This window comes from Procambarus clarkii, chromosome 87 (genome assembly GCF_040958095.1).
Source record: "Procambarus clarkii isolate CNS0578487 chromosome 87, FALCON_Pclarkii_2.0, whole genome shotgun sequence".
Taxonomy (NCBI): Eukaryota; Metazoa; Arthropoda; class Malacostraca; order Decapoda; family Cambaridae; genus Procambarus; species Procambarus clarkii.
The window spans coordinates 5,221,916-5,247,286 of NC_091236.1; the positions used below are offsets into that span (position 1 = coordinate 5,221,916).

General features: G+C 42.5%; 1 protein-coding gene across 1 annotated transcript in view; it reads right to left on the reverse strand.

Annotated features, from left to right (window-relative positions):
• The window catches only part of LOC123746992 (uncharacterized), a 55,337-nt gene that overhangs the window by 11,725 nt on the left and 18,241 nt on the right, over positions 1 to 25,371 (reverse strand). The window contains exons 4-5 of the mRNA XM_045728904.2: positions 18,741 to 18,898; positions 12,409 to 12,652 (exon numbers count right to left, since the gene is read on the reverse strand). Coding sequence (XP_045584860.2) covers positions 12,409 to 12,652; positions 18,741 to 18,898 — 402 coding nt within the window. The remainder of the gene's footprint in view (positions 1 to 12,408; positions 12,653 to 18,740; positions 18,899 to 25,371) is intronic.

Genomic DNA, 25,371 nt, shown 5'->3' on the forward strand with positions numbered 1-25,371 from the left:
ATGGGGTAACTTGGGAGACTGGAGAAGGATAGAAGCAGTAGTCTGAAACAGCCGGTCGACATTCCCTCGCTCACAACTGCTCCACTGCTTATTTCCCTATAATTAATCTATCCACACTGTTCCATCATAAATAAAATGTGGCATTTTAATACACAGTTTTTAAATGAAAGGAGCTATAAACAGCAAATGTGTATTAACACTTTTGCACTCTGGGCGCACGACCTCCCCCACTACCCCGGGTGGGTTTGGGCATTCCACGGGAGCGTACGGTAATTCTGAGAAGTGTATACTCTTTTCAACTTTGTCACCTGAATTCTCGTCCTAAGATATTCAATTTGGTATCAATGTCTTCGCAATAGAATTCTCTAGAGGAATAAATTCATATAAACTCCAAAAGTCCGGCTTACCACCCACAGCAAACAGAGAAAGTGCGAGCGAGTGACCTGGGAGTGCGCAAGAGTGATAAAATGTGTACTCTTTTCACTTTGGTCACCTCAATTTTCGTCCTAGGTCTTTCATTTTGGTATCAATGGGTTTGCAATAGAATTCTCTAGAGGCGTATATGCATATAAAATAAAAAATCTGGTCACACTCCACCCGCCGGCAAGTTGAAGACGGGCCAAGTGTTACCCACGAGGGAGTGCCCAGACGCCCATCCTCTACACCCCCAATTCCCACCCACAAATGTTTAGTATATTTTCTGGTTGCTAATGTCAATATTCGTGTTACAGCATTCATTTTGGTTTGAAATTGTTTCTAATAAAATGCTTTAGATGGATATATGCATACAAGGGCAAATTGAAGAACAATATTGCAAATACAATACAATAAAGTACTGTATAAACAACAATATAAACTATATAAAAAACTAAAAAATTTTGTACTTACCAATTCAGTGTTGTTTGTGGAGCATGACATGAGTTGAACATTAGTTTTATCCACTCCACCTGCAGCAGGAAAATGTTTCCTGAAGGGTCAACCCATGTTTTTTTTTTATAGGTGGAGTGGATGGTAATTACCTAAGTGTAATTACCTAAGTGTAGTTACAGGATGAGAGCTACGCTCGTGGTGTCCCGTCTTCCCAGCACTCTTTGTCATATAACGCTTTGAAACTACTGACGGTCTTGGCCTCCACCACCTTCTCACCTAACTTGTTCCAACCGTCTACCACTCTGTTTGCGAAAGTGAATTTTCTTATATTTCTTCGGCATCTGTGTTTAGCTAGTTTATATCTATGACCTCTTGTTCTTAACGTTCCAGGTCTCAAGAAATCTTCCCTATCGATTTTATCAATTCCTGTTACTATTTTGTATGTAGTGATCATATCACCTCTTTTTCTTCTGTCTTCTCATTTTGGCATATTTAATGCCTCTAACCTCTCCTCGTAGCTCTTGCCCTTCAGTTCTGGGAGCCACTTAGTAGCATGTCTTTGCACCGTTTCCACTTTGTTGGTGTGCTTCTTAAGATATGGGCACCACACAACAGCTGCATACTCTAGCTTTGGCCTAACAAAAGTCGTGAACAATTTCTTTAGTATATCCCCATCCATGTATTTAAAAGCAATTCTGAAGTTAGAAAGCGTGGCATAGGCTCCTCGCACAATATTCTTTATGTGGTCCTCAGGTGATAGTTTTCTATCTAGAACCACCCCTAGATCTTTCTTTATCAGAATTCTTTAAAGATTTCTCACATAATATATAGGTTGTGTGGAGTCTATGTTCTCCTATTCCACATTCCATAACATGGCATTTATTAACATTAAATTCCATTTGCCAAGTGGTGCTCCATATACTTATTTTGTCCAGGTCTTCTTGAAAGGCATGACAATCATCTAAGTTTCTTATCCTTCCTATTATCTTAGCATCATCAGCAAACATGTTCATATAATTCTGTATACCAACTGGTAGATCATTTATGTAGACAATAAACATCACTGGTGCAAGAACTGAACCCTGTGGTACTCCATTTGTGACATTTCTCAATGGTGCTAGCTAGATGCAGCCTGAACGGGAGAGCCCAAAAGCTGTAAGCCTCTTGTCTCACCACAATACCTAACCAATCTCTGAACCTCTGATGTATAGAGAGATGTGCCAAGAGGTGTCCATGAGCAAGTTATTAACAAACAGACCTGGCCCATATATATATTATTTGGTTTGGCTTGCAGAGAACTCTCAAAACCAACTACATGACTATAGGCTGACCAGACCACACACTAGAAGGTGAAGGGACGACGATGTTTCGGTCCGTCTTGGACCATTCTCAAGTCGATTGACTTGAGTCAATCGACTTGAGAATGGTCCAGGATGGACCAAACTTGAGAATGGTCCAGGATGCACCAAACTTGAGAATGGTCCAGGATGCACCAAACTTGAGAATGGTCCAGGATGGACCGAACTTGAGAATGGTCCAGGATGGACCGAACTTGAGAATGGTCCAGGATGGACCGAACTTGAGAATGGTCCAGGATGGACCGAACTTGAGAATGGTCCAGGATGGACCAAAACGTCCGGACAGGATCCTGGAAGATCCTCAAGGTACAGTCCTTGCACCGCTACTGTTCCTTATTCTCATATCAGATATAGACAAAAATACACGTCACAGCTTCGTGTCATCCTTCGCAGATGACACAAAAAATCAGCATGAAAATTACCTCTGCTGACGACATTGAAAAATTATAAGCAGATGTCAACAAAGTTTTCAATTGAGCAGCAGAAAATAACATTAGTGAAGGTTCATACACTGAGGATAACAAAGAAATTAGTGAAATCCTAAAAAAGCAGTATGAGGATATGTTTAGCACTCTGATACTCAGCATGAAAGTGGAATATTCGGACAATTTCTTTATGAATGATACTCAAACACCTGTAAATATAACTGATATCAACACGAGCGTGGCAGATTTTGAAAGAGAAATTGACAATATGCCCATGCACTCAGCCCTGGGTCCAGACTCATGGAATTCAATATTTATAAAGAAATGCAAAGTGCTAGTAGCACAGGCACTCAGTATAGTGTGGAGGAAGAGCTTGGACACAGGGAAGATACCAGATGCGCTTAAAGCAGCAGACATAGCCCCTCTACACAAGGGTGGTAGCAAAGCATTGGCAAAGAATTACAGACCAGTTGCACTAACGTCCCACATAATAAAAGTATTTGAGAGAGTGATCAGGAGTCAGGTCACTGCAATTGAAAAACCTGACTTTAGGAGAGGACATTATGGCAACCTTAGAAAAATTTTTAGTGAGTATAATTGGACAGACTTGTTGCTAGGCAAGGAAGTGAATGAGATGTATGTCAGGTTTTGTGAAATATATGATAAAGGCACAAAAAAATTTATACCAAAACAGAGAAGCAGAACTAGGAAACAGGATTGGTTCAACAGAAAGTGCGAGAGGGTCAGAGACCAAAAGACACAAAAATGGAATCAATACAGGAAGAGGCTGAACCCCCAAACATACCAGCGATACAAAGATGCGAGAAACAACTACACGGCAGTGAGGAGAGAGGCAGAAAGAAATTTTGAAAAAGGGATTGCAGACAAATGTAAAACAGAACCAGGTCTATTCTATAAATTCATAAACAACAAATTGCAGGTAAAGGATAATATTCAGAGGTTGAAAATGGGAAATAGATTCACGGAAAATGAAAAGGAAATGTGTGAAACATTAAACGAAAAGTTCCAAAGTGTGTTTGTACAAAATGAAATCTTCAGGGAACCAGATACAATAAGAATTCCAGAGAACAACATAGAGCACATAGAGGTGTCTAGAAACGAAGTGGAAAAAATGCTCAAGGAGCTAAATAAGAACAAAGCAGTTGGTCCAGATGGAGTTTCACCATGGGTTCTGAGAGAATGTGCACCTGAGCTCAGCATTCCTCTTCAACTGATTTTTCAGGCATCCCTGTTTACCGGAGTTGTAGCTGATGTGTGGAAAAAGGCTAACATAGTTCCAATCTACAAAAGTGGAAGCAGGGAAGACCCCCTTAATTATAGACCGGTATCATTGACAAGTGTAATAGTCAAAATATTGGAAAAAATAATTAAATCTAAATGGGTAGAACACCTGGAGAGAAATGATATAATATCAGACAGACAGTATGGTTTTCGATCTGGAAGATCCTGTGTATTGAATTTACTCAGTTTCTATGATCGAGCAACAGAGATATTACAGGAAAGATATGGTTGGGTTGACTGCATCTATCTGGACCTAAAAAAGGCTTTCGACAGAGTTCCACATAAGAGGTTGTTCTGGAAACTGGAAAATATTGGAGGAGTGACAGGTACGCTTCTAACATGGATGAAAATTTTTCTGACTGATAGAAAAATGAGGGCAGTGATCAGAGGCAATGTATCGGACTGGAGAAATGTCACAAGTGGAGTACCACAGGGTTCAGTTCTTGCACCAGTGATGTTTATTGCCTACATAAATGATCTTCCAGTTGGTATACAGAATTATATGAACATGTTTGCTGATGATGCTAAGATAATAGGAAGGATAAGAAACTTAGATGATTGTCATGCCCTTCAAGAAGACCTGGACAAAATAAGTACATGGAGCGCCACTTGGCAAATGGAATTTAATGTTAATAAATGCCATGTTATGGAATGTGGAATAGGAGAACATAGACCCCACACAACCTATATATTATGTGAGAAATCTTTAAAGAATTCTGATAAAGAAAGATCTAGGGGTGGTTCTAGATAGAAAACTATCACCTGAGGACCACATAAAGAATATTGTGCGAGGAGCCTATGCCACGCTTTCTAACTTCAGAATTGCTTTTAAATACATGGATGGCGATATACTAAAGAAATTGTTCACAGCTTTTGTGAGGCCAAAGCTAGAATATGCAGCAGTTGTGTGGTGCCCATATCTTAAGAAGCACATCAACAAACTGGAAAAGGTGCAAAGACATGCTACTAAGTGGCTCCCAGAACTGAAGGGCAAGAGCTACGAGGAGAGGTTAGAGGCATTAACCCTCAAACCGCTAGGGGCCCAAATGGAATTCACACCCACAGGCGCAACAAAAAAAAAATCCAAAAAATTCTTTCGTCTCATAGAAGTGTTCATTTTTGTTCCCTGATCACGGAAAAAATAACAAAAAAATCGTAGGTGGCATATTTTAGCCGCAATAGGGTAGGGAAGTGTGGCAAAAAAGGGGCGTTGGCAGAGCCTTCGCCAGACGAGGTCTACTCCGCCCATGTCTCTGATTGATTTTTTCTTAGTTTTTTGCATTAATATTATTCCATACAGTGAATTGTGGTATATTTATATTATAAAATGTGTGAACCATCGCTGTACTCAAAATTATGGTGTGCATATTAGTGATTCAATTATTATGTTCATAAAACAATAAACAAATAGTTTTGCTGTTGTTACACTATATACACAGGTTATATATAAGTATCTGCACGTTTTGTACACCATAACGAACTACTAAGTTGGTCTTGTGAGTCAAAAAGCAACGAGGAGTGACCGCCAAACACCAGCGAGCCACTCACTGCCACTCCCTCCCTTAAGACCACCTCACTCACCCTCATTCACCTCCCACAATACTCTTTCTGTATTTATTCACTATACACAGACGCTATATATACGTATTTACATGTTTTGTTCACCATAACTGTACATCTAAGCTTGTATGGTGAGTAAAGGCAGAAAGATGTAGCTACTCACACAGTCCGCTGATCGGCGGCCGCCCTCAAGGCCAGACGCACTAATATTTGTCCTCCAACAATATTGTTTGTGGTGTTATTACGCTATATACACACATTATATATAAGTACAGGCATACCTCAGTTTACGAGTTTAATTGGTTCCTGGAGACGCCTCATATTCCGAAAACTCGCATTCCGAAGCTAATTTCCCCATAAGAAATAAAGGGAAATGAATTAATCCGTTCCTGACTACCCCAAAAACCCCACATCAAACTAAATTTTTATACCTAATTTACCTAATTCATCTAAATAAACCTACAAAACTATGTTCCAGTTATTACTTACCTTGCTGTTGAGTGCTGTAGGCGTATGGAAGATGGTGAGGAGGGGGGAGGAGGAGAGGAGTTACTGTTTGGAAGGGGAGTCCCCATCAGGCAGTGAGGACCTTTCTAGTGTGCTCTCCCTGGGACGTTTTATCTGAGTGCCACTAGGTCCTGGTTGAGGCTCACTGCTCGATTTCCTCACCACAAATCTGTCCATGGAAGCTTGCTTTTCCCTTCTTCGCAAGCTCTCTCTGTAGTAAGGCATCACATTGTCATTGAAAAGATTAAGACAACGGCCTACTACAGCTTTCTCTGGGTGAGTCTGTTCAACAGTTGTTTGAATCTCTTCCCACATCTGACACACCTTCTTAATTACTGCAGAAGGGACATTCGCTGGTGCTGCTGCCACCTCCTCCTCCACTGCAGAATCATCAGCTGCTGCGTTGGCTTGCTGTTCCTGTTGAAGGGCTAGGAGTTCTTCGGTGGTCAGTTCTTCGTTGTGTTCTTCCACCAACTCCTCCACATCATCACCATCCAATTCCAAGCCCATTTGCTGGCCTAGACTAACAATTTCCTCAACAATAGGCGCATCATTTATAGGCTCAAACCCCTCAAAGTCTAGTTCTCTCACACATTCAGGCCACAATTTTCTCCAGCCAGAGATCAGGGTTCTTTGAGTCACTTCTTGCCAGGCTTTGTCAACGAGTTTTAAAGCACTACAAATGTTAAAATGCTGTCTCCAGAACTCTTTGAGGGTGAGGTTTGTGGCTTCAGTCACTTCAAAACATTTCCGGAAAAGTGCCCTTTCATAAAGTTTCTTAAAATTTGCTATGATTTTCTGGTCCATAGGCTGAATGAATTAGAGGAGTGGTGTTAGGAGGAAGGAATTTAACTGTGAGGAATTTATTGTATCTAGGCAACAAATCATCTTCCAAGCCTGGAGGATGAGCAGGAGCATTGTCAAGGAGAAGCACGGCTTTGAGTGGCAAATGTTTCTCCTGCAGATATTTTTCTATGGCAGGGCACAGCACTTCATTCACGCACTCCGAAAAAATAAGCCTAGTCACCCATGCTTTTTTATTAGACTTCCACATCACACACAAATGGGTTTTCTGCACTTTATACTGTTTGAAAACCCTTGGATTTTCAGAATGATACACTAGCAAGGGTTTAATTTTCAAATCGCCACTCGCATTTGAACACAGCACAAGCGTAAACCTATCTTTCATAGGCTTGTGTCCAGGCAAGGATTTTTCCTCCTTGGTAATGTATGTCCTCTTAGGCATTCTTTTCCAAAACAGTCCTGTTTCGTCACAATTAAACACTTGTTGCGGTAGGTATCCCTCAGCCTCTGCAAACTCTTTAAATTCGTCAATAAATCGTCCAGCGGCTGGTTTGTCTGAGCTGGCTGCCTCCCCATGCCTTGTAACACTATGGATACCACTTCTCTTTCTAAATTTTTCAAACCAGCCCCTGCTTGCCTTAAACTCTTTCGTATCTGCATCACTCGTTGCAGGGGTATTCTTTAGAAGGTCTTCGTGCAACACCCTGGCTTTCTCACAAATAATGGCCTCCGAAACACTATCACCCCTCAACTCCTTGTCGTGTATCCAAATTAATAACAACTTTTCCACTTCTTCAAGTATTTGTGGTCTTTGTGTCGTTAATGTTCTTACTCCTTTTGCCACTTTAGCACCCATAATCTCATTTTTCTTCTTAAGTATAGTGCATATTGTTGATGTGGCTTTGTTGTACTGCCTACAAAGTTCAACAACACGTGTACCGTTCTCATGCTTCCGAATGATCTCTTGTTTCTCCTCTATTGTCATCCTCACATGAGCTTTCTGGCCTTTATCCTTACCACTGGCTTTCTTGGGACCCATGGTGAGATATATAATAACAAATTGTATAGACAAATCACCAAAAATCCAACAAAACACTGAAAATCCGCGAGAAGAATTGATGTGGGGGTAGTCACTGAGCGCGAGACAATGGTAAACTGAGGGGCGGCGGGGCAGAGGGGCGACGATCGCCGAACCACCACGCGCTAGGTCGGCCTGTACGCGTATCAACAAACTCGCCTTCCGAGACAAATTTTTGGAGTAAATACTGCTCGTCTTCCGAAAAACTCGCATACAGGGACACTCGCATTCCGAGGTACCACTGTATCTACCTGTTTTATTCACCATACCTGAACAAATAAGCTGGTATGGTGCCTAAAGACCATAGTGTCCATCAGTAAACAACATGCCAAGTCGTGCAGACGACGCTCCTCCCTCACCAAAATGGCGGCTCCCAACCTACTCCTCTCGCTGTTATCTCACACTATACACACGTTATATGTAAGTATCTACATTTGTGTTCACCATAGCGAACCACTAAGCTGGTATGGTGAGTGCAGTCAATAAATGGTGGCCCCACACAGTCAGAAAACAACGCCACAACCGTCCCTCCCACAGCCTTACTCCTCCCTCCATGGAGCACAGCGCTAAATATCACCACAATCCTGCTATTATCAGAATCCTGGTCAGTTTTATCACAGTCAGGGGGCTTCAGTAATACTATCACTGCTAAATAATAGCAGTATCATATATATTATGGTATTTGTAGGCGATGCTGTGGTCACAAGCTGAACAGCGGTGCTGTGAGCTCGTGCTGCGTGCGCCAGCCTTGGTGGCTTGCTCAATACTGACACTCTAACACCCAAGAATGTTGGCCTGGATTTTTTTTCTAGGTGGTATCTGGCAACTATCAGTGGTGGCTGTACTATAGCTGCCCCTATCCCAGGCAGGGTGTTTAAATTATAGCGCTAGACACGAAATCATATATAAATGATGTGCGCGGTTTCGGTTTTGTCACGGATATCATTTATATATGATATGCGCGGTTTGAGGGTTAAATATGCCAAAACTAGAAGACAGAAGAAAAAGAGGTGATATGATCACTACATACAAAATAGTAACAGGAATTGATAAAATCGATAGGGAAGATTTCCCGAGACCTGGAACTTTAAGAACAAGAGGTCATAGATATAAACTAGCTAAACACAGATGCCGAAGAAATAAATGAAAATTCACTTTCGCAAACAGAGTGGTAGACGGTTGGAGCAAGTTAGGGGAGAAGGTGGTGGAGGCCAAGACAGTCAGTAGTTTCAAAGCGTTATATGACAAAGAGTGCTGGTAAGACGGGACACCACGAGCGTAGCTCTCATCCTGTAACTACACTTAGGTAATTACACTTAGGTAATTACTAGATTCATGGAAACCAATGACCTCCACAATCCAGGCCAACATGGATTTCGAGCAGGAAAATCATGCCTCTCACAGCTACTTAACCACAATGACAAAATCACTGAGGCATTAGAGGAAAAAATAATGCTGATGTCGTATACACAGATTTTGCAAAGGCATTCGACAAATGTGAGCATGGAGTGATTGCACACAAAATGAGGTCAATGGGCATAACTGGTAAAGTAGGACGCTGGATACTCAATTTCCTGATGAACAGAACACAAAGAGTAACAGTCAATCAAGTAAAATCGAGTCCGAGCGCAGTTAAAAGCTCTGTACCACAAGGTACAGTCCTTGCACCACTGCTGTTCCTTATTTTCATATCAGATATAGACAAAAACACAAGTCACAGCTTCGTGTCATCCTTTGCAGATGATACAAAAATCAGCATGAAAATTACCTCTGCTGAAGACATTGATAAACTACAAACAGATATTAACAAAGTTTTCGACTGGGCAGCAGAAAATAACATGATGTTTAACGGCGATAAATTCCAGGTACTCGGATACGCCAAAAATGAGGATCTTAAACATAATACAGGGTACAAAACACAATCGAATCTGCCCATAGTAGGAAAACAGCATGTCAAGGATTTGGGAATAATGATACTCCAACGACCTAACGTTTAGGGAGCATAACCAAGCAAGTATTGCGTCAGCCAGAAAAATGATAGGATGGATTACGAGAACCTTCAAGTCCAGAGATCCCATCACAATGGTTGTGCTCTTCAAATCACTTGTGTTGTCCCGTCTTGAGTACTGCTCAGTACTCACTTCCCCCTTCAGAACAGGAGAGATTGCTGAAATAGAGGGAATACAGACAACATATACGGCACGCATAGATGAGATAAAACACCTTAATTATTGGGATCGTCTCAAAGCTCTCCAAATGTACTCTCTAGAAAGGAGACGAGAGAGATACCAAATAATATACACATGGAAAATACTGGAGGGTCAGGTCCCAAATCTTCACAATAAAATAACAATGTACTGAAGTGAACGATATGGAAGAAAATGCAAGATTGAACCAGTGAAGAGCAGAGGTGCCATAGGCACAATCAGAGAACACTGTATAAACATCAGAGGTCCGCGGTTGTTCAACGTCCTCCCAGCGACTATAAGAAATATTGCTGGAACACCCGTGGACATCTTCAAGAGAAAACTGGACTGTTTTTTAAGAGAAATTCCAGATCAGCTGGGTTGTGGTGGGTATGGGCCTGCAGGCCGCTCCAAGCAACAGCCTGATGGACCAAACTCTCACAAGTCGAGCCTGGCCTCGGGCCGGGCTTGGGGAGTAGAAGAACTCCCAGAACCCCATCAAACAGGTATCAAGCAGGTATCCTCCAGCCCCTCAGAGATGCGGGAGTCTGGACACCCCCACAAGAAGACTCCTAGAAGAAGCGATCCTACACGAAATGAGATGCACGATCTTGACCTTTAACTCCAAAGCCTACAGGCAAATCAAAGGCACAGCAATCGGGGCCTCGAGTAGTGTAGCGATCACAGAAATATTCGCCCACACCGCATCTGAAGCTCAGAGTGTGTCCCGTCCGGACAGGCCAGGTGCCTAATTTAGGTACATGGACGACATCTTTGGGGTGATGACAGGCGGCCGTGAGGTTCTGCTGTCCTTCCACACCTGGATGAACAAAGCACACGAGAACCTAAAAATTACCCTGGAACACAGCACAATGGAGAAAATCTTCCTGGATACTACAGTCTACATAGGCCAAAGGGACAGACTCCTACACACAAAAGCCTACAAGAAGCCCACAAACCTACATACCTACCTCAGGTACAACTCTAGTCATCCAACCTCCTTAAAGAACTCTCTCCCTTACTTATTAGGCCTGAGGGTCAAGAGGATCAACAGCCAAGCTGACACTCTTACTCCACAGGACCACTGGTTCAGTGCCCGAGGCTACCCAGGGCAAGTATCTGATGCTGCACAGTCAAAATTAAGACTGAAAACGAGACAACAGCTCCTCCAGCCCCCAGCCCGAGGGGAAGACAAGTCAAGATGGATTCTCCTGGCAATGTACTTCAAGAGCCTAGCATGCCCTTTAAGGGACACCCTAACGGACCTATGGGACTGACTGAGACTCAAATACGGTGAACACCCATCCTGGAGGAACTTTGCTCAATAATCCCCCTATGTTAAGCGAGGGAAGTCACTTAAAGACCACTTAGTACTTGCATCCCTCCACAGAAAAAAACACCCTTAACCTAACCTGACACAGGCCCTATAGTGCTATTTGAACCCACAAAGTCTCTTGGACTGAGGAGATGACTTTGAGGAGGACCCCCCGTTCAAACAACCTGGTCCAACACAGAAGAAGAGAAAGAAAATGGCAGAAAGATCGCCAAGAGACAGAGACCACAGGTGGGACACCATCAAAGAAGCCACCTGATCAACATATAAATGGTAATTCACATGCGTCAGAAATGCTAGACGTTAAATGTGGAGGAGCAAGGTGAATTAGTTAGGTAACTCACCGGATCGACCTGCTGCAAGAGGCGGAGCCACAGAAAAACACCCAGGTTCGGACACCGAACATTGAAGCACCTGAAACCATGACTGGGCCGGCCACCATGGGCCCACAAAAAGAACCCATCCTCTATAAGAATCCAGCCAAGCCAGAACCCGAAGCGACCAACTCCAAAGAGCAAGGAATCACTGTACAATGCACACACACACACACACACACTTCAAGTAACTCCAGGAAAACCCAATGGCCTAAGTATTGTAGAACAGGTTGATGACCGTGAGTGGTCCAGGGTTCATATCTATCCAGGTAGATAGCAACAAGCTACCTTAGAAGCCCTTCCAGAAAACAAATATTTATATAAAAACAATGATATTTATATTGGGAATACATAAAGAAACCTTAAACAAACTGCAAAAATATGAGACACAAAATTAAATGAACTATATCTGTCAAAATCTGTGACAATATTCTGCCTGGAAGATCCCAGTCAAAATCTTGCTACAACAGAGAAGTCTCCAGGCTTCTCTACTGAAATACAGGAAGCACTTTACAAACCTGTAAATGATGATTACAAACCTGTAAATGATGAAATATTAATTTTTTTTTTTTAAGTAATGTACAATGAAAACTAAATCACATTTAACTTACCTCATTAGATCATTAACAAGAACATAGTTGGTGTGCTCTGTGCTCGGTGCAAAATAGACAAGATCTCCCTTTTCAATCTTCTGGTCTTTCACATGCTCAGCAGAATTAAAACGCACCACATAAAATGGTTCCTGGACAGGACCAAAAACATCAAATACGTGTCCAAGCGTTCTCTGGCCATGATCCAGGAAGAGCACTGTATCCAAATCAATGGGTGGTATGTTTGTAAAGGCTGCCACTACCACTGGAAAACACATTTATTGTACAGTATTTTATAATGTATCCTCAACTGAAACAATTAAACTAATATTTAAGATTTTCAACTAATGTTATCATTTATAGCAATATTGTGTACCACATAAATAAATAAATAAATAAATAAATAAATAAATAAATAAATAAATATATATATATATATATATATATATATATATATATATATATATATATATATATGTATATATGTATATATGTATATATGTATATATGTATATATGTATATATATATGTATATATATATGTATATATATATATATATGTATATATATATATATATATATATATATATATATAATATATATATATATATATATATATATATAATATATATATATATATATATATATATATATAATATATATATATATATATATATATATATATATATATATATATATATATATATATATATATATATATATATATATATATATATATGTCGTACCTAGTAGCCAGAACGCACTTCTCGGCCTAATATGCAAGGCCCGATTTGCCTAATAAGCCAAGTTTTCATGAATTATTTGTTTTTCGACTACCTAACCTACCTAACCTAACCTAACCTAACCTTTTCGGCTGCCTAACCTAACCTAACCTATAAAGATAGGTTAGGTTAGGTTAGGTAGGGTTGGTTAGGTTCGGTCATATATCTACGTTAATTTTAACTCCAATAAAAAGAAATTGACCTCATACATAATGAAATGGGTAGCTTTATCCTTTCATAAGAAAAAAATTAGAGAAAATATATTAATTCAGGAAAACTTGGCTTATTAGGCAAATCGGGCCTTGCATAGTAGGCTGAGAAGTGCGTTCTGGCTACTAGGTACGACATATATATATATATATATATATATATATATATATATATATATATATATATATATATATATATATATATATATATATATATATATATATATATATATATATTAGTATATTTTGGTAGCAGTCTTTCCTGTAGACATATTTTATTAAATATGACCGAAAAAGTAAGATTAATAATTCTAACACGAATTTTCTCAATCTTTCGTACATTATGCTTCACTGTTGGAGGTAAATCAAAAATCACTTCTCCAAAATTCATTTTTATTTCTAGTCTGACGCGACACGGGCGCGTTGGTTAGGTTCGTGTTAAAGTGCACGACCCAGCAGCAAGGAATCAAGCCTTCACGATAAAATATCGCCAGGATCTGATTCGTGATCAGATATACAAGGCAGAGAATGAAATCAAAGACAAAAAAACGCAACTACTTCATGCTACAAACGAGTGGAGAAATAGCAACATCGACCATAGTATCCGTACCCGCATTGAACAACACCTCGACATCCTCACAGACCAACATCACCTCAGCACTGAAACAAGGATTATCAAGAAACTAACAACATTATATGGAGGACCTATGGCAATTCCACGACCAAGAGATGGCTTCCTGAACCTTGCAGGAATTAACCTCACTGAGGACCAAGTCACTCTCCTAAATCTGGGCATAAACTGTCATGTTATGTCCAGACCGAGTGAAATGGCCCGGAAAGTGGAGTTGGAAATTCTGTTGGACGATATATTCGACCTCGAGACACAAAAGAAGGTCACTACCAAAGATACCTTACAAGCAGAACTTATTGCAGAAGGAGGAAAGAATCGAGGCAACTACAGAAGCACCATACTGTCCCCCGAGCTTAGAGCGGCAGCTAAAAGCCTTCGTGAGAACAAGGAGATAGTTGTCAGGAGAGGTGACAAGTCGCCAATATATGTCATTCTTAAAAAAGACGAATATCTGGCGAAAATGAACATCATACTCTCTGACCAAACTAAGTTCCAAAGGGTAACGAAGGACACTACAGCCGAATTAAAAACAAAGGTCAACAAACTGATCGAAACTGTGAACGCCAAGAAATCCGGACTCCACCTGCCAAAGATCATTGGGGAATATAAACCTGGATATGCGTATGGAAATGTCAAGACGCACAAGCCTGGAAACCCACTTCGGCCAATCATTAGCCAGATACCCACACCCACGTACAGATTGGCAAAGCGACTCAACGGCCTGCTGACTCCTTATGTTCCTTGCGCCTTCAGCCTGAAGTCTCCAAAGGAATTTGTGGACTTACTGCGGGGCGCACGGGCCACAGGGATAAGAGCCTCGTTGGACGTAGAATCGCTGTTTACCAACGTACCTGTGGACGAGACAATCGGAATGATAGCCGACAGAGTGTATCGTGATCCAGCCTGTACTCCTCTTGACATGCCAGAAAGTATTCTGAGGAAACTACTCCAAGCTTGTACTAAAGAGGCACCCTTCTTGAGCCCGGATGGGCATATGTATAAGCAAGTAGATGGGGTCGCTATGGGTTCTCCCCTAGGTGTCCTGTTTGCAAACTTCTACATGGGTACCATCGAGCAAAAAGTCTTAGTCGACATGAACTTGAAACCGGCCATATACTGCAGGTATGTTGACGACATTTTTACACAGGTACCTGATGTCAGACATCTGCAGGAGCTGAAGGAGGCATTTGAGCAGAGTTCCGTGCTGCGTTTCACTTACGAGACGGAAAAGGATGGGAAGCTGCCTTTTCTAGATGTAACAGTCATGGAAAAGGGCGGAGGTTTCCACACTGCAGTCTACACAAAGGAAACAAACATAGGAATGTGCCTAAATGCCAACAGCGACTGCCCTGACAGGTACAAGAGGAGTGTTGTTAACGCATACGTCGACCGTGCTCTCAGCCACAGCTCAGAATGGAAGCAAGTCGACGAAGAACTCTGTAGGGTAAGGCAGGTTCTAGTCAATAACGGCTTCTCCAATGGTTTCATCGAAGACATCATAAGAAGGAAAGTGAAAAGCCATGCAACCTCCGAAGAGACAACTAACACAACACCTATACCCCCTATTAGACTATTTTACAGGAACTTCTTTTCCACAGCTCATAAAACAGAGGAAAGGGTCCTGAAAGATATTGTTAATAGAAACGTTATCCCTACAGACAAAAATCAGAGGATACAACTGACGATTTACTATAAAACCAGAAAAACGGCCAGCCTACTCATGAGAAACTCTCCAGACACGAAACAGAACGCTTTAAAAGAGACTAACGTCGTCTATGCCTTCAAATGCCCACTTGGGGACTGTAAGCTCCAAAAAACCCAGTATATAGGCAAGACAACAACATCTCTTTCTAGGCGTTTAACGATGCATAAACAACAGGGCTCCATTAAGGAACATATAATCTCTTCCCATAACCAAACCATCGCCAGAGAAATCCTAGTAAACAACACAGAAATCATCGATAGATACAGCGATAGCAGGCGGCTTGACGTTTGCGAGGCACTACACATCAAGAAGTCAACACCAGCAATCAACAGCCAATTATTGCACAACTATATTCTACCCACCTCAAGACTCCGCTCCAATATAGAAGCATCAAGAAATATGGACCAATAGGCTTTCTACAAACACTTCTATTCAATATCCATTGTTTCGTGTTCTGTCTTGTGTTGATACTTTTAATACCCTATTAATATCCTCTAATGCCACATCATCCTTCCCACCTCACTCAAATGTAATGCCACATCACCCTTCCCACCTCACTCAAATGTAGATATAAAATCAGGGAAACGCAAGTTCTAATCAGTTGTGTATTTGTGAAGTCTTTGAAAATGTAATAAGTTTTACGAAACGCGCCCGTGTCGCGTCAGACTAGAAATAAAAATGAATTTTGGAGAAGTGATTTTTGATTTACCTCCAACAGTGAAGCATAATGTACGAAAGATTGAGAAAATTCGTGTTAGAATTATTAATCTTACTTTTTCGGTCATATTTAATAAAATATATATATATATGTATGTCGTACCTGGTAGCCAGAACGCACTTCTCAGTCTACTATGCAAGGCCCGATTTGTCTAATAAGCCAAGTTTTCATGAATTAATTGTTTTTCGACTACCTAACCAACCTAACCTACCTAACCTAACCTAACCTATAAAGATAGGTTAGGTTAGGTTAGGTAGGGTTGGTTAGGTTCGGTCATATATCTATATATCTACGTTAGTTTTAACTCCAATAAAAAGAAATTGACCTCATACATAATGAAATGGGTAGCTTTATCATTTCATAAGAAAAAAATTAGAGAAAATATATTAATTGAGGAAAACTTGAATTATTAGGAAAATCGGGTCTTGCATAGCAGGCCGAGTACGACGTTCTGGCTACTAGGTACAACATATATATGTGTATGTGTATATGTATGTATGTGTGTGTGTAATTACCTAAGTGTAGTTACAGGATGAGAGCTACGCTCGTGGTGTCCCGTCTTCCCAGCACTCTTTGTCATATAACGCTTTGAAACTACTGACGGTCTTGGCCTCCACCACCTTCTCACTTAACTTGTTCCAACCGTCTACCACTCTATTTGCGAAAGTGAATTTTCTTATATTTCTTCGGCATCTGTGTTTAGCTAGTTTATATCTATGACCTCTTGTTCTTGAAGTTCCAGGTCTCAGGAAATCTTCCCTATCGATTTTGTCAATTCCTGTTACTATTTTGTATGTAGTGATCATATCACCTCTTTTTCTTCTGTCTTTTCAGTTTTGGCATATTTAATGCCTTTAACCTTTTTTCATAGCTCTTGCCCTTCAGTTCTGGGAGCTACTTAGTAGCATGTCTTTGCACCTTTTCCAGTTTGTTGATGTGCTTCTTAAGATATGGGCACCACACAACCGCTGCATATTCTAGCTTTGGCCTAACAAAAGTCGTGAACAATTTCTTTAGTATATCGCCATCCATGTATTTAAAAGCAATTCTGAAGTTAGAAAGCGTGGCATAGGCTCCTCGCACAATATTCTGTATGTGGTCCTCAGGTGATAGTTTTCTATCTAGAACCACCCCTAGATCTCTTTCTTTATCAGAATTATTTAAAGATTTCTCACATAATATATAGGTTGTGTGGGGTCTATGTTCTCCTAGTCCACATTCCATAACATGGCATTCATTAACATTAAATTCCGTTTGCCAAGTGGTGCTCCATATTCTTATTTTGTCCAGGTCATCTTGAAGGGCATGACAATCATCTAAGTTTCTTATCCTTCCTATTATCTTAGCATCATCAGCAAACATGTTCATATAATTCTGTATACCAACTGGTAGATCATTTATGTAGACAATAAACATCACTGGTGCAAGAACTGAACCCTGTGGTGCTCCACTTGTGACATTTCTCCATGGTGCTAGCTAGATGCAGCCTGAACAGGAGAGCCCAAAAGCTGTAAGCCTCTTGTCTCACCACGATACCTAACCAATCTCTGAACCTCTGATGTATAGAGAGATGTGCCAAGGTGTCCATGAGCAAGTTATTAACAAACAGACCTGGCCCAAAGTTTGGCTTGCAGAGAACTCTCAAAACCAACTACATGACTATAGGCTGACCAGACCACACACTAGAAGGTGAAGGGACGACGATGTTTCGGTCCGTTCTGGACCATTCTCAAGTCGATTGACTTCAGTCAATCGACTTGAGAATGGTCCAGGATGGACCGAACTTGAGAATAGTCCAGGATGGACCTAACTTGAGAATGGTCCAGGATGGACTGAACTTGAGAATGGTCCAGGACAGACCGAAACGTCGTCGTCCCTTCACTTTCTAGTGTGTGGTCTGGTCAACTTACTTTAGCCACGTTACTGTGACTCATCTCCTACATGACTATAGGTAAATTACAGGTTGACACAACTGTTAATAAGAAAACTGGAAAAACCAAAGGCCATATGTGTGATTATAGCTGCACTCCCAAAATCTAAATCTCATATAATGAATCTCTCTAAATAACTAGACCAAATCAGTTTACCAGATTTCCCTCTGAAATTTGGATTTCTAAGAAAACTACATATGAATAAAATTAATTTGTGACTTCATGAGACCCAAAATATATTACAGGGCAAATTATACTCACTCCCTGCAAGTGTATTGTTTAAAATAAACATTATTACAGTATTATTAACAATTATATGTTACGTATGGAAAATAAAAAGACCTCAGAAAAAGACTGACACTGGAGCATCTCACTCACCTTGCTGCTCCACAATGTTCAATATTAATCCAATAGGTTTGGCCTTTTCCTCAGGAACAGATATGTGCAAGTCATCAATTGGTGGAAGGTCCTCTATGAGAAGTTCTCCTGTTGTAAGCAGCTTACGCCTAGATGAACGCTTCTTCTGCAACTCACATCTGAGTTACATAACATGTTAAATAACTATGGATGGCCAAGTAATTAATCAAATTCATTAGTTTGTGAACTAATTACACAATTTTGTATATTTAATTAATTGAAACATCGTCACCTGGAGACGATGAGTCACAATAACATGGCTGAATATATTATGACCAAACCTCACACCAGAAGATGAGAAGGCAACGTATCGGTCCGTCCTGGACAATTATCAAGACGAATGTCACAATCGACTTGATAATTGTTCAGGACGGACCAAAACGTCGTCATCTCATTTTCTGGTGTGTGGTTTGGTCACCTAGTACTGTAGCTGAATTAAGAGGTTGATAATTACAATACTGTGAGATAAGAAGTTTACCAGATAAAATCAATGACCAGTGTACAAAAATTTTAAGATTGGTACCCCTATTGAAGCAAATATTGACAAATATGTGGTACAGTATATAAAGAACTAGAGGGGAGTATCCGCTGTGCCCGGGTCTTCTGTCTGTTTCACTCGGTCTGTCCCTGTTTCTGTTTCCCTGTTATCCATCTGTATTTTAGATTAAAAAAACCAGCATTGAATGTAATGAAACACCATTTTCTGGGTGAGACCCGGAGGCTCCCCGGAGCTAAACCAGGCTGATATGCTAATGTCAGACTTTGGCATCAGTCATGTGTATGGAGTTCTAGTGCCTACCGGGGACCACGTCCAGAACCTGGCCCCCTCAGAGAGGCAAATGGAGCAATGGCCTATAGAAACCCCCGTGTGGTTGGAAGCATTCTATGTCTGCCATCGACAAGGTCAAGCATCCAGAAAGGTAAGCATTCCAAAACAAACCCCTATTCTGGTTAAAATTGCTACCAAAAGCCAAACTAGTGGATAGAACTCCCCCAATAGAAAACAAGCAAACTAGTATGACATCACACGTCACCACGCCACTGTCTACGCAGCTCCCCCCTCCCCGGGAGGGGGAAGGGGGAGCCACAGACATCTCACGCCGGCTATCCACCTATCAGTTCTGAGCCTGGATGTCAAAACACGCAAAAAAAAACGCCGACCGGAGGGAGGGAGGGTTGCCGGGGAGCCTCCAGGTCTCACCCAGAAAATGGTGTTTCATTACATTCAACGCTGGTTTTCTGGGGGGAGCCCCATCGGCTTCCCGGAGCTAACTACCCACAGAGGAAGGTCAAAGGGACGGAGCCGGGAGGCAGTCACCACGCACCCCTCAATGACAGTGAGACAACTGGCAGCAAACGCCAACCCAAGGCGACACAGCCCTGAAAGGGCCCGGGAACAACACGAGACAACGAGCAGCTAGGCTCGTACAACAACCCGTCTTCTTAAAAATAACGTCACTTTTCGCTGGTATGTGCGCTATGGCCAAATTTGGATGTAATTTGAAATGAAATTGACTCACAAAAGTGACGTACTGTTCCGTTTTCAGTTTGAGTCGTCCGGCTTACGAGGTAAGGTTAAAAGAGGAAGCTTTCAATTAACGTTTTTCGTAACGTTTTGAAACTTTATGAGAATTTCCTGCCCACCTAACCTATCAAAGGACCCTTAACTTACTGTTGTTGAAAAAAAAAATCCCAAATTTATTTTCATTTTTTTTCATTTTCAAATTACGTCCATTTTCGGCCATACGGGCAAACGGCCATAAGCGACGTTATTTTTAAGAGGACAAGTTGCGTACAAACACCAAAAGCAGCTAGGCCCCGTACGAACACCAAAAGATCCGTGCCCGAATGACAGCAAGGACACGCCGCCCAGACGGCAGCAAGAGCAGCGAAGCCGCAAACGCCATGGGTATAGGGAAAGAACACAGGCAGGCTAGCCGCAATAACATGGCGGACAACCCGGGACACCTTCACCCGTGAACAGGGAAGAACGGAACTGGATCAACTCAAAGCGCGCCCTGCACATACAGGCCGTGGCACGCAAATAACAGTGGAGAGCCGCCACTGAACAGAAAAAACGACGCACCCGGCCTGACTAACCAAGCACCAACAAACCAAGGACCTCTCCGGAACGCAGCAGCCCCATCCTGTGCCAGAAAAGACGGAGACAGCTGCCACCGAACAACCAAAACACCAAGACCAAAGGAGCAGAAACCCCCGCAGAGGAGAGCAAGAAGCCCAGTGACCCAACCCCAGAGGCAAATGCCAACAGGAAAAAAAAAGTCGTCGAAAAACAAACCTGAACCGAAGGGGCACCACCAACCGAGGAGAAGACAGAGCACACTGACCAGAGACCAGGACGGTGCAAGCGACACACGAACAGGCTGGAGGTGAAACAACGCACGAGACAGCTTACTAACGGTGCAGAAGCAACACCAAGACTGAAAGCAAGCCGAAGCGGCTCCGCCAGCGCCGCACGAAATGAGGCGACAGTATGTGGCAAGACGACGGCCCTCAACCCCCACCAGAAAAACCAAGCCGACGCTAACAACCACAGCCACCTAAGAAAGGACAGGAGGAAAAGGAAGGACCACCAAAATACCCCATACTGCTGCCAAGAAGAAGCACGTAGGTGGGACACCAACAATGAAGCCACCAGACCGTCAACCGGAGGCGAGACACGCGAGGCAGAACGTAATCAGCCCTGACAAGGCTCATCCGAGCCTTGTAGAGCCTTCTACATGGTTGGGGATGGTGGGGACGAGGGGACAGGGGAATGGAGAATGATAGGAAGGACAAGGAGACAGGGGAATGGAGAATGATAGGAAGGACAAGGAGACAGGAGAGATGGGGGGGGGGTGGTGCGGAGGACGAGGGAACGGGGAGAAGGGAACGATAGGGAGTCCGGGGGGATGGGGGAGTGGGAGATGGAGGAGAGTACGAGGGGACGGTTGAGTGGGGAATGGGTTAGAAGGACGAGGGGATGGTGGAGTGGGGGATGGTGGGGAGGACACAGGGATGGGGGAGGGAGGAAATGGTGGGGAGGACGAGGGGACAGGAGAGGGGGAATGGTGGGGAGGACTGGGAGACAAGGGGAAGGTTGCTGTGGTTCAGCAACACGCATGTGTTGCGGAGCCACAGCAACAGGTGGCCGGGTACAGCTAGATATGAATATAATACAATTACAATTATGAATATAATATGCCTATATTATACAGTATAGGCAATCTCATTTAAGATTTAAGTGCCTCAGTTTACCAGTACCTCCTGCCTAGTGACAATCGTGCTTGAATTCTTTGTAAAGAATTTCAGTATTTTTTTTTATTTTGGGGTATTTAAACATAAAAGTTATTATTATAATATATCTTGCCATGGGTCCCAAGAAAGCCAGTGGTAAAGTTCAATCCAAGAAAACACATGTGAGGATGACCAAAGAAAAAACAAGAGATCATTCGTAAACATGAAAATGGTAAACAGAATGATGAACTAGCGAGGCAGTAGAAATCTATGCCAATGATATGCACTGTAATTGCTTAAGAAAATGGACATTATGAGTGCTAAAGTGGCAAAAGGCTTATCAACAATCACGGAACAAAGAACACAAACACTGAGAAAGTGTCTTCAGGGAAGGAGGAGGCAGTACAGAATGTCCCTTCCTCAACAATTAGGAAGTGATGTAGACTGTGGGAAGAAATGTAAACTTTTGTTAAAACGACTCACCCAGAGCAAGCTGTAGTAGGCCGTAGCATTAACCTTTTTAATGACACTGTGATGCCTCACTACAGACAAGTGTTACAACGTAGGGAAAAAACAAGCCTCTATGGATAGATTTTTAGTGAGAAAACAAGCAGTGAGCCACAAGCAGGTCCTAGTGGTACTCCTGCAAAACATACCAGAGAGGGTACCCCAGAGAAGTCATCATTGCCTGATATTATAATGGAAGGGGACTCCCCTTCCAAACACTAACTTCTCCCCTCCTCCCCGTCTTCCATACGCCAACAAGAGTCATCAATAAAGGTAAGCAATAAATTGCACATACTTTAATACTAAGGATTTAGGTGAATTAGGTATATAATTTACTTTGAAGTTAATATTTTTGGGAGGGTGGAACAGATTAATTCAATTTACATTATTTCTTGTCGAAAAATTTGCTACATATTATGAATTTTCGGGTTATGAGCTGTTTCTGGGAACGGATTAAATTCGTAAGCCGAGGTACAGAGGGCGCTGTTCTGGGCGTGAGAGGGGAGGTTATCTTGAGGTTATCTTGAGATGATTTCGGGGCTTTAGTGTCCCCGCGGCCCGGTCCTCGACCAGGCCTCCACCTCCAGGAAGCCGCCCGTGACAGCTGACTAACTCCCAGGTACCTATTTACTGCTAGGTAACAGGGGCATTCAGGGTGAAAGAAACTTTGCCCATTTGTTTCTGCCTCGTGCGGGAATCGAACCCGCGCCACAGAATTACGAGTCCTGCGCGCTATCCACCAGGCTACGAGGCCCCAAACCAGGAAGGGGAAGGGCCACGCTATGCGAGCTCCGCGGAAAACAATATATATCTGGGGATATTTCAATGATACAGGAACTAAACACAGTCAGATAACTTTTAAAGTGTGTCTCAACATATTAACCAATATATCATAGTGATTACCATCCGACCGTTTGTGTTCAAGGAAAAATAAGTGAAATTCGGGTGTAGTCAAGGCCTGCCCAAGTGGTGCCAGGAGGCCTTAGGCGATAGTTGCCAAGTCGTCAATAAATCACATCTCTCGCTATTGAAACATCAAGTAATCAGTGCCCATAGCGCTAAGCTCTCTATGCAAAACCTGTGTCTATTATAACAAAAATTAAGATAACACATTTTAATATCAAGTGAACAAATTATACACAAAATAAGTCCGTCGTGTGTATGTAAACAAGGGCCATTTGGAGGTAGGCCCACCCCAGTACCCTCTGTGTGTGTATTCTTTCAAATAGTGTAACGTACTCAAGTAACTAGTGACCAGACACAGAAACTAGATGCCTCCGCTGTAAGATAACTAGTGGGAAAATGCAAGTAATGTAATCTAACAAGTGAACAAAACAAATTAAGAGTGCGACACGTGGTAGCAACACTGGCCATCCATACTGCCCCTCCGGGCCTGTCTCAAGTTGGTAAACACCCACGGTCAACACCCACGGCCAGCACCCACGGTCAACCCCCCCACCGGTCAACACCCCACCTTGTAAGACCTGGTAAGACCATCACCACTGAACAGAAGTGTTCAAAAAATGGCTTTGATAAAAACGTGCATAGAATGCAACATGAAGGTAGATTACCAACAGAGCTTTCAATGCCAACTCTGTTCAGCAGCCATACACAAAAAATGTGCCAACATGACTAACAATTCAAGGAGAAATGGTCCCAGTGACCACTCTGTGTACTGGCTCTGCAAAAAGGATGATGTAACTTTTTTGAAGATGATGGAAATCCTGGATAAAAGTCCCGCCGAAAACAGAGAATTATTAATTAATGCCTGCATAGCAATTTCTAATGTCTTCAAACAAACTGTACATGACACCAAGGTACAACCAGATGTGGCACAGAGCTCGGTGGCAGCGGCGCCTGAGCAGGGCGCGGAGTCGGGGATGCCTGAGCAGGGCGCTGAGTCGGGGACGCCTGAGCAGGGCACTGAGTCGTGGGATGCCTGAGCAGGGCACGGAGTCGGGGACGCCTGAGCAGGGCGCGGAGTCCGGGACGCCTGAGCAGGGCGCGGAGTCCGGGACGCCTGAGCAGGGCGCGGAGTCGGGGACCCTGAGCGGAGCGCGGAATCGGGGACCCCTGAGAGGAGCGCGGAGTCGGGGACCCCTGAGCAGAGCGCGGTGTCAACGGCGCCGGAGCAGAGCGCGGTGTCACAGGCCCCGGAGCAGAGCACAGTGTCGGGGACGCCGCAGCAGAGTGCGGTCCCTGGCAAAGGGAAACAAACAAAACAAGGCCCCAAAATCTGTTGGTATTACAAATGGGCTACCTGTAAGCATGGGGAATCGGGAAGAACAAATGGAACATGTAAATACGATCACCCTAGAAAGTGCAGAAACCTCCACAATACAGGTAAATGTACCAAAAGCTGTGAATTCTTTCACCCAGAAATTTGCAAGAACTCTTTGGACAGGAAAGAGTGCTTCAATGCTGAATGTCCAGCTTTTCATATAAGAGGTACCAGGCGAATAAAACCGACAGACCACCACTATGAAAACAGCCACTACTCCATCGACCGGGATAATTTTTTAGCAAGAGGAGGAGAAGAAGAATGGCTAAAAATTACCAGACTCTACCACCAACTCAGTCAAATGCTAGAGAGGACGCAAACACAGTGGCCTCCTTACCAGAGCCTCAAATATTAACACCAAGTAAAGCATCCAACACTTCCACTAACACGATAACATCATTTATATTTGCCAACATCCAGGGTATAAAAACACGCAAATCCAACAAAGTTCACTTTATAAATGGTCTCCTTCATGAGGCAAATGCAGTGTTTGCAGCCCTAACGGAAACTCACACAAAGGACTACCTTGATGGTGAAATATGGATCTCAAGAGTACAATCTTTTCAG